Here is a 15,759-nt window from a genome sequence, read left to right as displayed (position 1 = left end):
CAGCAAAGCCACAGAAGGGAACACAAACAGCCATTTAAAATGGAGGTTAGGTAGCAACACAGAAAATGACCACAATACAGTGTTAAAAGGAGGAAACCGAGTACAAAACACACCAACTCAGTCATGTATAAAACAGCTCCTCGGAGAAAATACGAGGAAATACACCAAAATGCTAATAGTGGTTGGGTTGGGGGTGAGTGGAGGTGAGCTTACAGGTGACTTTTTCCTATTTTCTAAATGTTCTGAAAGTATATTAGATTTATAATAAAAAAATTTTATTTCATAAAAAAAACATTCCCCAAACCACTGCAGGAACAGTTAGGTATCCCAAGAGTCGGACCATGCTGGCGCTACGATGTACAAGGGCAGGCGGGCAGGCAGAGCCGCACAGAGGGCCCTGGGGGTGGGGAGCAGCAAGCCAGTCCCTGGGCAGTGGGCCTGGGGCCGGCCGCGGGGACCCAGGGCAGATGGCTAGGCAAGAGCTCTTCCGGGCCGCACTCCCAGAGCTCCAGGTCGGGTCAGACAGGAGAGCTGGGGTAGCCTGCAGCTCCGGGCAGCCTGGGGCTCCCAGATCTCCATAGCCCCAGTGCGCACAGGAAGGCTGCTGTGCCGCTGAACCCCGGGGCTCTGCCTTGTCCGCTGTCTGCTGTCGGGAGCCTCCTCAGGGCCCAGCCCCTGGAAGATTCCATCTGCTCCTCAGTGGGAAGGAAGGACCCAGGCCCCAGGAAGAGGAGCAGGCCCGGGTGTTTGAGGTCCCTGTCATGGCGCCCCCCAACCCCACTCCACTTCCTTGTCTCCCCTCCCTCCCCAGTCCCTGTGGCCCTGCCACTCCAGCAGCATTCACAAAACAACAGCCTTTAATGGAAACCATGAAGGAGGGAGGTGAGAAGGGGGAGCAGGGACAGGGCATCACCCATATCATTCCCTCCAGCCAAGCCTGATGTCACCCCCCTCCCCACGCTTCACTGTTGTCTGGCAAAAGGGCAGGATTTCGGCGGCCCCTTGTCCAGCATGCCTGCGGTGCGAAGGGCCACCCTGGAGCCCAGTGAAGATGTGGGTGGCGTAAGCAGAGCTCGGGCTACAGGTGGGACAGTAGGGGATGAGGCAGCAGAAGAAGGTGTTGCTTAAGCCAGAACGATTCCCGAGGTCCCCCAAGGAAGGGCTGTTTGTCTCTTGGGTTCAGGGGGCAGGGGTCGGAGGGAGTCATTCACCCCCAGTGTGGGCCTGGTACCGTGGAGAGGGATGCAGGGACGGAGCAGGTGCCAGCCTGTGAAGGGCAGTTGTGAGCTTCGATGGCACTGTGGTTGTTGGCTTGAGGGCCCAGGTTGGGGAGGGGAACAGGGTGCCCTGCCTGTGCCCAGAGTGGAGCTTGAGGGATTGATCAAAAGTTCCCAAGTCCCCCAGCGTCATTCTCGGCTGAAGCTGTGCCGGGACTGAGCACCTGATCTACCTGCCCCCCAACCTACCCCAGACACTCAGGATCCCCCTATTTAGCCTCCTGTAATGTTCCCACAGACACCTTCACTGCTTGGAACACAGCCCAGTCCATCTAGAAGAAAGAGAAAGGACAAGGTGTTTACAATCACATTCCCGGGGCTCTTCCCACCCAGAATGCCCCTCCTGGGCCCAGGCTGGCCGCTTGCTTGGCACAGAGTGGATTTGCTGTGCCATCCCAGCCACCCTCCTGGCCAGCGTCACACTCACCTGGGCATAAAGCAGGCGGCGGTCAGGGGACAGGCTGGGTCCCTGGTGGCAGAGCTGAGCAGAGAGGGCAGAGGTCTCCGGGGACAGGAAGTGCTGAGTGACACTCACGGTGCTTACCAGGCCCTGCACCTGTGCCAGAGGGGAGGTGGGCAGAGGGTCAGTGGAGACTCGGGCTCACGCATCCTCCCCCTGCCCCTCTTGTCCCCGAGGTCTACGTCCCATAACCACCCCCACCCAGCTCTCAGAGAGCCGAGGCCCTGGATCCAGCACCAGGCATCTCAAAGGGCGTGGCCAAAACTAGGCCCACGGGAGGCCAGAGAGGGCACAGGCAGGGTGAGCATCCAAGGACACGAAGCCCAGCAGGGCTAGGTGACTTCTGGACCACTCAGCCTCTCCTCCCCTTACAGTGGGGTGGGACTTGCTGCCCTGCCCAGTGCTCAGGGCACTGGGAGGGGTGAGGCCGGGGGGGTCCGCCGGAGCACTGTGGTGTCTGCTCTGGCCGCTTCGCGTGGTCTGAGCGCTCTGCAGAGCCCTTGGCCTGCTGGGGAAGCACCTGGTGGGGAGCCCCGGCAGGCACCAGCACGGCCTCTCCAGGGGCCTGCAGCAGGGTCCAGCAGTTCACGCCCCACTCCTCCCGCAGGCGCCGCCGCAGCCCTGCATCCAGGTAGCAGTAGCCCGGGGTGCCAGGCTCCAGGTTGCCTGCTCCGGCCGGGCACACCTCAAGGAAGAGAAGGGGGAATGAGCAAGGGGGGGAAACGAGGAAAGGGCTGCAGGATGGGGCACAGACTTCCCAAAGGCCAGAGGCGCAAAGGCCAAGAGCTGAAGTGGTCAAATCTTGAGGGCAGGTGGGGGCGGCCATAGGGGCGGGAGAAAGGGCTAGGTGGTGAGGGGCTGGGGCTGCTCAGGTCGGAGATTTGGCTGGAAAGAGTGTAGAGGACAGGATTAGGGGCTCCAAGGCTGGAGGTCTAAACCCCCACTTTTCTTGGGGCTAGATGCCTTAAATAGCCTCTGTGTCCCTGGCCCTGGACCCCTTTCTCCAAAAACCCAGAAAGATATCCTGCATGATCCCAACTCATAAACTGTCTATACCAGGAGCTCTTAACCTGGAGTCCCGTGAATGTCCTGCATTGTGTGCTAAATTGTAGGCCACTAGATAGCTCTATGTCCCTGGGGAGACCATCTAAAGCATCAATCAGATTAATCTAAGAACCCAGATCCGGCAAAAGCCACACAGAAGCTCTGATGCACCGTGGATGTACACGCTTGCCTGCCAGGCTGAGGTCTCCAAAGCAAGCATGGCTATGGGGGAGGGGGGACCTTCATCAGCCCAACCAGAGTGGGGAGCTCCTTGGGCAGACAGGGATTCATGGGAGCCAGAGAAGGAGATGCCCAGGGAGTACCTGCAGAGGTGAATGCCAGCGTCATGCTCCACCTGGCCGCCAGCCAAATCCACCCCTTCAGTAGGACCTCAGCAATTGTCCCTGGGCTTAGGACTCAGGGTTCCAAGACTGGGCCATGGGGAAAGGGGAGGCTGGTGAGCCAGCCTGGACCCTAGGGTGGCCCCAGGCAGGTGCCAAGGCTCTTTTGCCCTCAGAATCCATCCTGGAGCTAGATCAGTGTTTCCCAGGCCACCCAGTGAGAATATGCCCCTCCAACCTTCTCCGTGAATCATCAGGTTTGGCCATATGAGACTGCCTAGAGCCACCACACCCAGACTAGATGAGGCCATCTGTGTATGAAGGTGTGCTTCTGTCTGCTTCCTTCGGCGTGTTCCAGCATCTGCGTGTACATTTACGGATCTCTGTGTGTTTGTCAATGTGTCTGTAGATATGCATGCCTGTGGGCAGGATGGTGGTGGTGGACAGCCAATACCTGCATGTCTGTCTGTGTGTGTGTTGGTGTGTGTCTTTAGCAGGGGTGACACTTGGAGGATGGCTTTTTCCCAGGACAATCAGGGTTCAGCTAGACTTTAGAACCCCTGGGCCTGCCCTAACCTTAACACTGGCCTTCCACCTCCCCGGCCCCCTGGAGCTTCCTGCCTCCTGCTTATCCCCTCATCTTCTCCTTCCCTGCCCCTTGTCTTGGTCCAGTCTTTCCCACCTACCATGCTGCCTCCCTCAGCCCTCACTTGCTAGCACCCCAAAGAGCACCTCCTCATTAGATGTAGATCACTGGGCGGGGGGAGCTGCAGGAGGGCATCTCAGATGGGCTTCCCTTCGCCCTCTGCCACCTGGAGCCCTTGCAGGGGAGTCTGTCTGCCCCCAGGAGAAAGAGGGCTATGACCTGGTCTCAGGTTTCAGCTCTGCCACTCAGCCTCAGTTTACTCATCTGCAAAATGGGAAAGCAGCAGTGCCTGCCACACAGGTGGTTGTGACAATTAACCGAGATCATGTCCCCAAAGCCCTTACACAATGCCTAGCCTGCAAAAGCTCCTGCTCTCATTTCATCTCTCGGTCCCTGCTCACTCCCTGCTCTTTCTGTGTGCCCCACCACGCAACTCATAAGGTCCCAATCTGCCTTCTCTGAGTGAGTCAAGGTCGTCCAGCTCACCTGGGGCGTGGGGAGAGTGAGCACATGGGGCACACACAACAGGGAGAGCTTCGGGGGGCTGGGAGCCCCTACTTCTAGGGAGCACGAGGGCAGCGCAGGGGAAGGGGAGGGCTCCCAGCTCCTTCCTCACCATCTGGAGAAAGCGGCGGATGCGCTGAGCGTCCTGTGCCCGGAACACGTGCCAGACAGTGCTGACCTGGCTGCCTGGAGACCAGAGCCCCTCCCCGTCCAGGCCTGAGAGGAAGTCTGTGGAAGAAAAACAGCTCAGGGGGGGCCCGGGGGTGGGGGGGAGAAACAGCATGTTGAAATCTGCGGACTGTCCGACCCTTGCCTCTGGCCCAGGACCCACCTTTCTGTGCCCGGTGCCAGGTAGGCGGCGGGGTCTCAGCGCGTACCAGGACGCTGACCAGGTCGGTCACCTCCACACAGAGGTTCTTGGTCCCCAGGTGCCCACGGTGTGGGCTCACACCTGCACGGAAGCAGAGGAGAGACCAGCGGGTCACGGGCCCCAGGACTTCGGCACAGACACGCCTGTGCCCAGACGTAGCCGGCATGGGATCAGGGGCTGGGCAGGAGTGGAGTGGGCACTCACCATAGGCGGCCCACAGCTGGGGCTCCAGGGGACGCAGGGCGGGGCCAGGTGGGAGGTAGGAAGCCAAGTTGAGTTTCCCATGGCGGGCACAGTACTCAGGGAGGGGCAGGCTGGCAGCCAGGTTCTCCATCCTGGAGGGGGCGGGGTCATGCCCAGCAGACTCAACCCAGGCACCCGAGATCCCCTCAAAGCCCACCGCTACTGGGGTCACTCCCAGAGGCAAGAGGGTCACGGGGTGGGGGACAAGGGGCTGGTCAGAGTCTAGGCAGGTACTATGCTACTATACACACCTGCTGGTGTCCTCGTCCCCCAGAGCTCTGTGCAGCAGGAGGACGGAGCCCTCGTCTGACTTTGGGCGAACTAGGGGAGGAGACATGCCATTGGCCTGCGGTCAAAGAACCTCCTTGCCCAGAGGACCCGGGCCCTGTGGCAGCAAGAGGGTCTAGCTTCTGCCCTGGGCTCTGCTTCCAGCTCCCCCCCTAGGGTCACCATGGGACTTTGCTGCCACTTGGCTCAGCCTCCCAGCTCCCCCTGCCCCACATCAGGGACACTTACTTTCAGGCCGGGAGAATCCCTCCCAGAACGTTGCACTGTGGAGGCTTGTGGGCTGGGGAGGCCCAAGGGGGGTCAGTGCCTGCACCTGGCCTCCAAGTGCCCCAAGAGCTTCGGTCCCCCACAGGTTGCCTCGCAATGTCCTCTGAATCCCTGACACCAACACGGGCTGTAGTGAGGAAAGGCAGAGGGATGCAGGGAGAACGACCGGATGGGCAGCCCCCTTGGCCAGGCCGGGGCATGCTGTAGGGGACACGAGACCCACGTGGGGACCAACCCTGCTGCCCACTCCAGGTGACGGGCCAGGTCTGCCTAGGCCTCGGATGAAGGCTCTGAGGGTAAGCGAGGCCGGGAGAACTGGGAGTCAAGAGGCAAGGAGCCTCACCTGGCCCTGCCTCCAGTGCTCCTGGAAGACATGGAAGCCTCTCTGAGGCCTGGGCTCCTGCAGCCACAGCAGAGCTCCGGGAGGAGGCAGCCGGGGCCGCACTGGCGAGAGGGGCAGGCCCAGGCCTTTGCGCAGTCCTGGCCCGGCCCGCAGCCCCGGCCCCAGGGCTTTCTCCTGGATCTTCCTTTCCACCACCTGCGCGATGATGCTGTCCAGGATGTTGGTGATGCGGTCGTCCTGTGTGGATGGAAGGCCGGAGGGGCAGGAGGACTCAGGACCCGCCTTACCCCACAGGGAGGGCCAGCCCAGCCTGTGTCCCCAGGGCCCCCAGGCCTCCCTCTGTGCCCTTGCTCACGCTGGGCAGGGCAGGAGTGACCGGGGCAAAGGCCATGTGTATCCGCTCGTGCCCCAAGCAGAGTTTGACAGCAGTGGAGGCCAGCAGTTCACAGAGAGAGGGACAAGGTAGGGGCCTTCGGCCGGCACGGTCCTCTGCCGGGGTCTCGGTGGAGTCCGGGGTCTCTGGCAGGGAGGAAAATGGTGAGGGGCTTCCCCTTTCTCTCGAGGCTCTGCTGCCCACAGGCTCTGTCCTCGTGTCCTGGCCAAGCCTCTCTCCTCACTGGCCCTGCCCGGCTCAGCTCTGCTCTGGAGGCGCTCACCTCCCGCTGCCTGCCGGCAGCTTCCCAGACCTCTCTGGAGGCGGAGGAGGGGCTCACGATGGGGGTCTGACTGGAGAGGGGTGAGGGGACTTGCCCTAGATTTTATTTAGATTTGTTTCCTCGGGAATGACTTGAGAAGAGTGATGGAGACTATGGGGGCACAGGATGGCTAAAGCCATTCCAGTCTGTCCTGGGGACGCCAACCCTGCGGCCCAACCTCCCTGCACCGTCTGAGCAAGGGCCAGCGGAGCCACTCACCCTCTTTGATGTGCTTGGTCCTGTTGGTGTCCCCGTTGCAAGAAGACTGTGGAACTGGGGGAGTTTTCTCTGTCGGCTCCTTCTGTTAAACCCATCCACCCCCCCCAACCCAACCAGAGATTTAAAAGCGGCAAACATAGCTCAATCCAATTCAACCCACAAGTATTAACAACAGACTAGAAAATTGTGTTTAGAGGGAGCAGAATGTTATGTGATATAACATTAGGTTGGAAAAAGTTGCTCATGGAATTCCATACACAGTATTGATCTAAAATGACAAAAATAGGCTGAACAAATATAGACAAGTGACCGGAAAGAAATATGTCAGAATGCTAACGGTGGCGTGTTGTATCCTTCCTTACGCTTGTTTGTATTTTCCATAATGGGTGTGTACCAGTGTCCGGCACTCAACATGCATTCAAGAAACTGTTTCTTGAATGAATCATTTTTATAATAAAAGCATGAACTTTATAAAAACTTTGTAAAATGCATACTGAGTGCCTGCCATATGTTAAGAGCAGGACATAGGGAGAAGGTGGGCCCACACTCCGCCCGCAGGAGCCCGTGCCCGGGGAGTGGAGAGACAGGGCCTGCCAGCGAGCAGCTCCGGCATGACGGGGCAAGTGCTAAGCTGGAACACGCACAGAGTGGCAGGAGCTCTGAGCAAACAGAAAGGGAGGTGGGGCCGATGCTAGAGCTCGATTCATGGATCCTGATCCCCAGAGGAGTGTGAGAAATAGCTTGATTTTAGCCAGCGTCCATGTCCTTCATCCCCAACAAAAGACAAGGGCCAGACCCTCCCAGTAATTTCCAGACACACTGCCCAGTCTTGGGGCCCTCACCGGCTAGTGCTGCCCAGCTTCTTACCTGCTGGCCCCCATCCCCAGAGGCCCACACTCGGGCATCAGCTTGGCAGGGGCAGTGCCCCCGGATGTCAAACTTGACCCAAACCTCATGCATGGCGGTGCTCAATTCTGCCAAGGCTGTGAGTGGGGAGGGAAGATGGAGTTTGGTAGTGAGTGTGGACAGAAGGCCATCCCTGTGCTGCTTGGCCTCACCAAGCAGGAGGGCATGGGATTGGGCTGAGCCACATCCATATAGGACCCGCCCTCTGCACACCCCACCCCTCCAAGCTGGCTCACCCTGGCTAGAAACGAATTGGGTGAGCATCAGGGAACTGGCAGTATGCCCGGCCTCTTGGGGACACTCCTCCGCAGACTCCTCCTGAGGGCCTGTGGGGTAGGAAGAAAGAAGCTGCAGGTCAGGAAACCAAGGTAACCACAGCTTAAGGTCAGAGAAGAAGGACAAGGGCATGATATCTAAATCAAGGGACTTGACAATCCATAAAACATGGGCTTCTGGGACACTTGGGTTTAAGAATAACATAGGATCCTTTGCTTACAGAACGCAGAGCCTTTAAAATGCTGACATACATTGCCAGACTCCAAGATGATCTTGTAGAATACAGTGTTCTCAAACATTTCTGACCCTGGAACTCTTTTTGGCTACCTCTACTGGAACACTGGGAAATTTTAAGCCCTCAGGTGACTGAGAAGGGAGAAGCTGAGAACCATGAAAAGAGTAAGACTTGGGATCACAAGGTCTGAGTCTAAATCCTGGACCCAACACTTACTAGCTGTGTGACCTTGAACAAATCACTTAACCTCCCTGAGTTTTTCTTAACTGGAAAATGGAGGCAATATACCCACCTCACAGTGTTGTAAGGTTTAAAAAGGTGCAAGCTGACAAAGTGGGAGGCATAGAGTAGGCACTCGACTTCTTTTAAGGGTGGGCAAGGACACAGGCGTGGCCCTCTGATCTGGGGAGAGGGAAAAGTCTGCTCTAAGGGGCATTGAGCCGTGGTGGCTGAGGCTGGAGCTGGGGGCGGAGGGTTTCTTGGGGAAAGGCAGCCCCAGAAATGGCCCACAAACCTTAGAGCCGCCCTTTCGAGGCCCCCGTCCCTACCCTCCCGCCCTCAGCCCCCAGCTCCTTTCTTACCTGCTTTGTCCCTGGCCCTCCTAGCACCCGCCATGCGACCACAGGCCACACACAGCCGGTGGCTACAGTGGGGGCATTTCCAGTGGGTGTTGAAGAGGCCACGGTGGCAGCGGCTGCAGCAGCGTGGGACGCCTTGGTTGTCCTCTGTCCTGGCGGGTCCCTGGCCTGTCGACCATGGGAGAGAACAGGGTCAGAGGAGGCTCAAGCCACAGGTCCCTTCTGAGGACCTCCAGGCAGGGATGGAGCAGAGCAGGAGCGCTTTCTGCTGTGGGGCCACCCTGGAAGGGAGACAGGCCCCTGACAAACAGGCTCTGTAAAGAACCTCCCCATAGCACTGTCTTCAGAACACCCTCCCTGGGACAGTGCAGGCCTCACCTCCCCAGTTCCTGCCCCAGGGATTTCCCCATCGGCCCTGAATTACCAATCCGCACCATTTCCAACACAGTCCTCCACCCACCTGCCTCCATCCCGAGGTGCTGTCCCTTCAGGGGACTCTGTATACCAGAAGAGGGAACCTTAGGAGGCCACTCCTTCCCTCACCCACAGTTTCTGACTAAGCCCTCCTCGGTCGGTGGGAGGACGCCAGTGAGCATGCGTTCATTTACTCATGCTACAAACACCTTGCCCTGTGTGGGGCTGAGTGCTGGGGACTCAGAGCTGGTCAGGGCTCAGAGCTGCCCTCCCAGTGCTCACATTCCAAGAGGGGAGATGGGCCCATAAACACTGCAGTGATCATGACACCACAGGGTGGGTGCTGGAGTAGGAGAATGGGATAGAAGGACAAGGGTGGGGATAGTGGGGGCAGCAATACAAATGGGCCCCAAGTGATGAGTAAGTGTTCATTCATCGGGGAGAAAGGGAGGAGAAGGGCATTCCAGACAGAAGGAACAGAGAGTGCCAAGGCCCAAGGGGATGGACAAGCTAGGGTGAGCTGGGGAGGACGGGCCACCGGGTGATGTGGAGTGCTGGGAATCCAGGCTGAGGGAGTGGCAGGCTAGACCGGCTGAGGAGAGGGGGAGGGGGCTGGACTCTCTGGGACAAGAGGGAGCCACCAATGGGCCCCTACCCAGGTTGTAACCCTACTGCAGGGGTGTGCACACATTTTCAAATGCATACTTGGGGTTGTGGGAGGGCATAGGAGGGAGAGCCTGAAGCCAGAGGGACCCGCTGAATGCCTGGCACCCCACCAATCTTTTTGCATCGGCCCAGACCCTACTAGCCTCCTAGGGCTTATGAACCTTGAACTGCAGGGCGGGCCCCCACCTTCCAATGGCCTTAAAGACACTTGGCACCTTGTCTTGTTTCCCCAGCAAACCCAGAAACTCTTAGGCAGCTGGACTGGACCAGGTTTCACACCCTCCTGACATCCCTCGCCCCGGCAAGACTTCAGAACTCATGTCGACTAGGAGCCTAAGCTAGGAACAAGGGCAAAGCAGGTAGGAGCTCTCCTGAGTTAGTATCAGGATGGACAGTGCTAATGGGAGGGACGGCCCCGGGAGGGAGGGGCCCACGCGCTGCAGGCCCCATGCTCCGTGTCAAAGCACAGTGACCACAAGATCCGGCCTTCCGCGGCTCCTGCAGGCGCCGTGGGTCCTGCTCACCTTCCCGCTGCGCCCAGGCCAGGGCTTCGCGCTCCCTCCGCAGCAGGCGGCATAGTCGGTCCCCCAAACCACTCAGCAGATGCTTGGCAAGGCCCTTGCTGAGCCGGGCCTCGGGGCCAGACCCTCCTCCCTCCTCCAAGCTGGCTGCTGAGTCTTCCTCCTGTGGCTGCTCCCCTCCCGGAGGCAATCTGGAGACAGGGCACAGGAAGGTAAGGAGGGAGCCCCGACTGGGAGGGTGCCGGGGGCACCCAGGGGCAACGGGCTCACCTCGGCACTTGCTGGGAGTGGCGGGCCAGCCCTCCCGCCTCTCCAGCTGCATGGGTACAGCTTTGGCATGGAGCCATGCCTGCCAGGGGAGCCGAACAAGATGTATCCTGAAGCCCTGGGTCCTGGAGCCTGGCCCTGCCATCTTGGGGTCCTGAGGAGACAATGAAGCTGGTCAGGAGTCTGGGCTTCCTGCGCTTACGTGAACCCCAGGCCCTACCTTTAGCCCCCAGCCCACCCACATGCAGAGCCTGCCAGCCCCTAGGCCCCGGTCTACGAAGCCTGATTTGGAGCTAGTGCAAGTGACCCAGACAGCCAGAAACTTCACAAAACGGGCTGGGCGGAGAGCCGGAGAGTGCCCTGACAAGGCCTGATGGCCGAGAGGAGAGGTCTGCTGTGCATGGCTGGAGCAGCTGGGACGATCATCCTGCCCCACGTGCAAGATCCAGTCAGTGTAGACGTCATTTTATCTTTTTTTTTTTTTTAAGTAAGCTCTATGCCCCAACATGGGGCTTGAACTCACAACCCTGAGATCAAGAGTTGCATGCTCCACTGACTGAGGCAGCCAGGCGCCCCTCAGTCAGTGCAGACTTTGGATAGCTCCACAGTGGGCTTGGTGATCCCGTTGGCCTCCTGTCTGCGTGAGACAATCTGGCATGGGATGGAGGGTGCCGGAAGGTGAGAAGGCCGGAGAGTTTCAACACAGGCCACAGGTGCAGTAACCCAAGAAGGGAGAGGGGCCGACAGCTTCCCAGCCCCGGCAGAGGCCTGCGAGAGCACAGACAGACCGACGCCACGTGCGGGGGTGCCTGGGCGAGGCCACTGAGAGCTTCGATCCAGGCCCAGTGGTCCAGGAGGCTAAGAAACTGAAGTGACACTGAAGAGCTGAGACTGGGGCCGGCAGTGCTGGAATCACAGCGTGACAGAGGGTCCAGGATGCACCCAAAGTCCTACTACTGGCCGTCCAAACTGAGTTTCCATGACCCGGCTGGCCGAGGGAGGAGTTGTTCGTTCCTGGGGCGGGACAAGGGGTCCTTCAGGAGGGGCGGTCCCCCAGACGGGGCTATGTGGCACGATCACAAAGATGAATGCTTACTGAGTGTTTACTCAATACGGTGCCACGTATTCTTCAAAGCCCTTTCTGTGAATTATGCCATTTCATCTTGCGGCAGTCTTTACGAGGTGGATGCCATCTTTATCCCCACTTTATAGATGAAGAAACTGAGGCCCAGAGAGGTGAAGTAACTAGCCCAAGGTCACAAAGCCCCAGGCAGCAAAGTCCGGACCCAGGCACTCCGACTCCAGAGCCCATGCTCTGAACCGTGTTGTGACATTGCCGCCGACACATCACGGCTTGGGACAAGGGCTGACCTTGTCAGGGGAGGCAGATGGAAGTAAGAAGCCGCTTGCTGGCAGGCTCTGGCCTGTAGATGCTAAGGAACTCCCAGAGAACCATCACACCCGGGTGGGAAACCAGACCACTTGTGTGATCCCCTCGTAAAGGGCCTAACGACCCCACCTCCCCGCAGAGCCCCAGTCCTGGCTGCCCCCTCCCAGGTAGGGCCCCCTGTACCCTTACCTCTGTGGTCATCATGCTGCACGGCCTCCGCCTTGTTCCCAAATGATGAGTCCAGCATCTCCTGCCGGCCTCTGGCCCCCTGCCCCGCACTGCCTGGGAAAGGGTCGGGCGGGCGCTTGGCAGCTGGGCTTCCACCCGCTCCCTGGACCTCAGGGCTGCTTGCCCTCTTGAGGGCCTGCAGCTGGGCAGAAGGGCTCTCCTCGTCCCCAGGGCAGCCACCGGGACACCCAAACTGCTCAGAGTGTCGTGTGAGCCATGTCTTCTTTAGCTTGGTGTGATGGCTGGGTGGGCAGGCCCTGGGACCAGAGGCCTTGTTCACTTCCTCGTTGGATTCACTGGGCCCGATGGTGCCCCCCTCCTGGCACTTCCCACAGGGGCCAAGACCTCCATCTCTAGCAGGTGGGTGAGATGAGCAACAGCCTCCCTGGGTGGTAGGAGGCCCAGGAGAGGGGCACCTTGATGTGGCTGATGGCCCCAGATGGTACCCAAGGCTCCCACCCCCTGGTACAGCCCAGACGTTGCCAAGAGTATGAACCAGGCCCGGGGGGCACGGGGACCAGGGGGTCCGGGGAGCAGAGTCTGGATGCCCCAGGAGGAATGGGCAAAGGTTCTGATGCCTGCCGACTCCTGCCTCTCCATCTCTCTGGTGCAATGAAGGACGCTCCACTTCCCCAGTTCTCTGGAGATGCCCACCAGAGGCTAAGCCTAACAACCCAGGTTCTGCGGTTGCCAGTGGTTCCTTTGCCAGCCTGAGGATGCTTGGATCCTTGTGGTAAAAGCCCTAAAGAGAGGAGAAGGGGTAGAGCTCATGCTGACTTTGATCCCCAGTGCTTCAAAGGACGAGCAGAACTGCCGACCAGCAGGTGTGCACCTGTGTGGCTTAAGGGTCAGGAAAACACTGAAGAACTCAATCCTGGTTTGCAGACCCTGCTCCCTAAGTGCCTCCCCACTGCCCTGCTTACCCCCCTCCCCCGTCCCTCCCTGGGATTTCTCAGACCTCCGCACAAATCCAGCAACTAAAGGGTTAGTGCTTGTCACCACCAAAGGGCCTCTGAGGATCCATTTAGATTGTTTGATGATGAGTATCATACTGGTCTTAAGATAGTTTAAATCTTATTCCTGGGCGTGGGGGTGGGTTGCCGGGGGGTGGGGGTGGGGGAACAGGTGCCATAGACACAGGCCATGGGGACACCTGCACATCCCACTCCCAGATAGAGGGCCTTGTCTGCCCCCTGAGCCCCGGCCCCAGGATGAGACCAGTGTTCGGAGGCCGCAGTTCCCAGGGCCTTGTTCTGGGTGGACAATGAGTGAGCCAGTCCCTGAAATGGCCCAAAGGCAGGGAAGGCTCAGTGAGATGGAGCCGCTCAGAGGAGGAATTGCTTGGGGCTGACTCTGTCTGAGCTGACAGGCTCCTCTACTAGGGTGCTGTCTTATGTTTTCGTCAGAATGGAAGAGCGGAGTGCTGTGGCCAGGCAGCGCTGCTCGGGAACACTGAGCTACCTTGCGCAGCCTAAGCCCCAGGTACCCTCTCTGCTCCAACACTCACCTTGCTGCCTAAGCCGAAGGCAGAGGGCACTTTGGGCTGCCCCCCTGAGTACACCCAGGGATGTGGGGCCAGGGGCCAGTCACACGGACGCTCTGGGGGCAGGCTGGACACTAGGTAGGGTGGCAAGCAGGTGGGCACCCAGAAGGGAGCTTGCTCGAGGATCTTGGTCTCCAGAAGGAAGGGGCAGTGCAAGGGCCGGAAGGCCACAGGGTCACTCTTGGGATGGCCACCATTATGCTCAGGAATCAGGGGGCCATAGCGAGGCGGGTACGCTGAGCCACAAAGTGCCAGTGGGTGGGTAAGCATTGCCTCCTTCCAGCGCAGCCCCTCCTTGCTACCCAGCCAGTTGGCCTTCCTCTCCCCATTGCGGGGGCCTTCTCCCTCCACCAGTGGGAGCGTGTCCTTGGGGCTCTGGGGAATGCCAGGGGGAAACCAGGAGTCTGGGGTGCTTAGGACACCCCTCCAGAAGGGAGCAGGCTCTCCCAGGCACAGTGCGCCCCGGCGCAGACCATCTCGAGGCAGGGTATCAGGCTCCTGTCGCAGGATGCCCTTCTCAGGGGCTGTCTTCTCCCAGGCTGGGGTGTCCTTCAGGAAGCTGGGCGTACTCTCCATCACTCTCCTGCCCTCATGGGGCTCTCCCAGAGGGGGTCCCTGGAGCATAACCAACAAAGCATGAGCTTCTTAGGCACGTGCCCCAAGCACCGTACTGCCTGGGGCAGAGCTGGGCACCGCCCTGGCAACACCAAGGTGGCTCAAACCAGTAAGGCAAGTGCCAGCCTACAGCTAGGCTCCACGCTGCCTGCCCACATGCAACTCGAAGGACCTGCCTGGGTGGGATACTCACGTGTGGGGAGGTCAGCCCTTGCCCCAAATGCCCAAGCCCACCTGGGCCAGAGCCCCTCAGCAGAGACCGCCATTTCTAGGATGATATGTCCTTGCATTTGCTGAGCCTGGATCCTGGGCACGAGCCACGGGGCAGGGCAAGGGGCGAGAACCCAAAAGATGAGGTCGGTGGAAGGTACTGCACTAGAGGACAAGAAGGCAGGGTCCTGGCTTTGACTCAGCACCTGCTATGTGACCTTGGGCAAGTCATATCACTCCTCTGGGCCTCAGTGTGCCCTTGTGTAAAATCGGGTTTGGAAACTAGCAGTCTCAGAGGCCTCTTTCCACATTGCAGTCTGTGGGACCGGGGGTGCTGCTTGCCTACCCCCACCCCTCAGCCCCACTCAAGCTTGTAGGGGTGCAGGCAGGGTGGGCTGGAGTCACTGGGGAGAGCCACCAGGCAGGGCTGCTGGCTGGTATCTCTCCCTACACTTGGGCAGTCCCTGGTGTGTCTCTTCCCAGCTCTCTGTGGTTTCTTGGCTTCCGAAGCAGAGTCCCAGGACAACTGCTGGGGGCTGAGATCTCCACCGCAGCCCCCAAGGGAAGGAGTGAGCCAGCACAGGAGAGGGGGATTAAGAGGCCTCAGCTGGGACGGGTCAAGCTGCTCGAGTCCAGCAGGCAGTGCCAGGGCCGCCGGCGGCCGCTGGTAACTGCAGCCTGGCAGGGGGAGGGAAGGAGGCGGGGAAAGCGGGCTGGGCCCCAGAGAGAGGCAAAGGAGGGAAAATTGAACGTGCGTGCAAAGGACCAGGGTGACAGGTGGCACCGGAGCCGCAGCGCTCCCCCAGCGCGGCCCCCTCGGCGGGCTGGATGAAGCCCCAGAAGAGAAGGGAGGTAGCCCAGGGAGCCGTGACAGAGGTCGCTCGGGTTTTCTGGGGCCACGGCTCCTTAGTGGTCCAGCCCCGTCGGGCATCCTAACTTGCAGACCTGTGGCGCCGCCCGGAGAAGCACAGGGAACTCACTCGCTGCGGGCGGCCCGGGCTCGGCTCAGAAATGCCCCGCTACGAGGGTCCCCAGAAGGCCCGCCCCTGGCGCCCCCTCTCGGCGCTTACCTGGGCTTCGCGGGCCGGGCGCGGCGCGGGCGGCGGCGGTCGTCTTGGCCGGCGCCGGGCGCCCGCTCCCCATGGGCCGGCTCCGGGGCCTCCCGGCCGGCGAGCGAGGACGCGTTCTCCCGCTCTCTGCTCAGCGCGCTCGC

At 59.9% G+C, this 15,759-nt stretch overlaps 1 protein-coding gene across 1 annotated transcript; it reads right to left on the bottom strand.

The window, feature by feature from the left end:
• Positions 1–253: 253 nt before the first annotated feature.
• On the bottom strand, positions 254–15,750 carry HR (HR lysine demethylase and nuclear receptor corepressor). Its single transcript, XM_036075177.2, has 19 exons — positions 15,617–15,750; positions 13,686–14,336; positions 12,140–12,920; positions 10,564–10,714; positions 10,297–10,484; positions 8,696–8,860; positions 7,840–7,929; positions 7,565–7,680; positions 6,698–6,779; positions 6,139–6,302; positions 5,784–6,020; positions 5,402–5,567; positions 5,137–5,206; positions 4,847–4,977; positions 4,604–4,723; positions 4,385–4,500; positions 2,258–2,422; positions 1,705–1,833; positions 254–1,549 (listed from the first exon to the last, which is right to left on the bottom strand). Exons 2-19 carry the CDS (start codon positions 14,295–14,297, stop codon positions 1,487–1,489), a joined length of 3,546 nt encoding a protein of 1,181 aa, XP_035931070.1. The 5' UTR covers positions 14,298–14,336; positions 15,617–15,750; the 3' UTR covers positions 254–1,486.
• Positions 15,751–15,759: the final 9 nt, after the last annotated feature.

This window comes from Halichoerus grypus, chromosome 3 (genome assembly GCF_964656455.1).
Source record: "Halichoerus grypus chromosome 3, mHalGry1.hap1.1, whole genome shotgun sequence".
Taxonomy (NCBI): domain Eukaryota; kingdom Metazoa; phylum Chordata; class Mammalia; order Carnivora; family Phocidae; genus Halichoerus; species Halichoerus grypus.
Note: the sequence above shows the minus strand (reverse complement) of the source record. Positions and strands in the feature narration are given on the sequence as shown.

Excerpts from the sequence above, each read along its gene's own strand:
- HR (XM_036075177.2), bottom strand. The coding sequence starts at position 14,297 with ATGGAGAGTACGCCCAGCTTCCTGAAGGACACCCCAGCCTGGGAGAAG. Across the intron at positions 10,485-10,563 it reads CACTCCCAGCAAGTGCCGAG|ATTGCCTCCGGGAGGGGAGC; the intron begins GTGAGCCCGTTG and ends CCCTGTCTCCAG. Across the intron at positions 4,724-4,846 it reads CCAGCTGTGGGCCGCCTATG|GTGTGAGCCCACACCGTGGG; the intron begins GTGAGTGCCCAC and ends GCTTCCGTGCAG.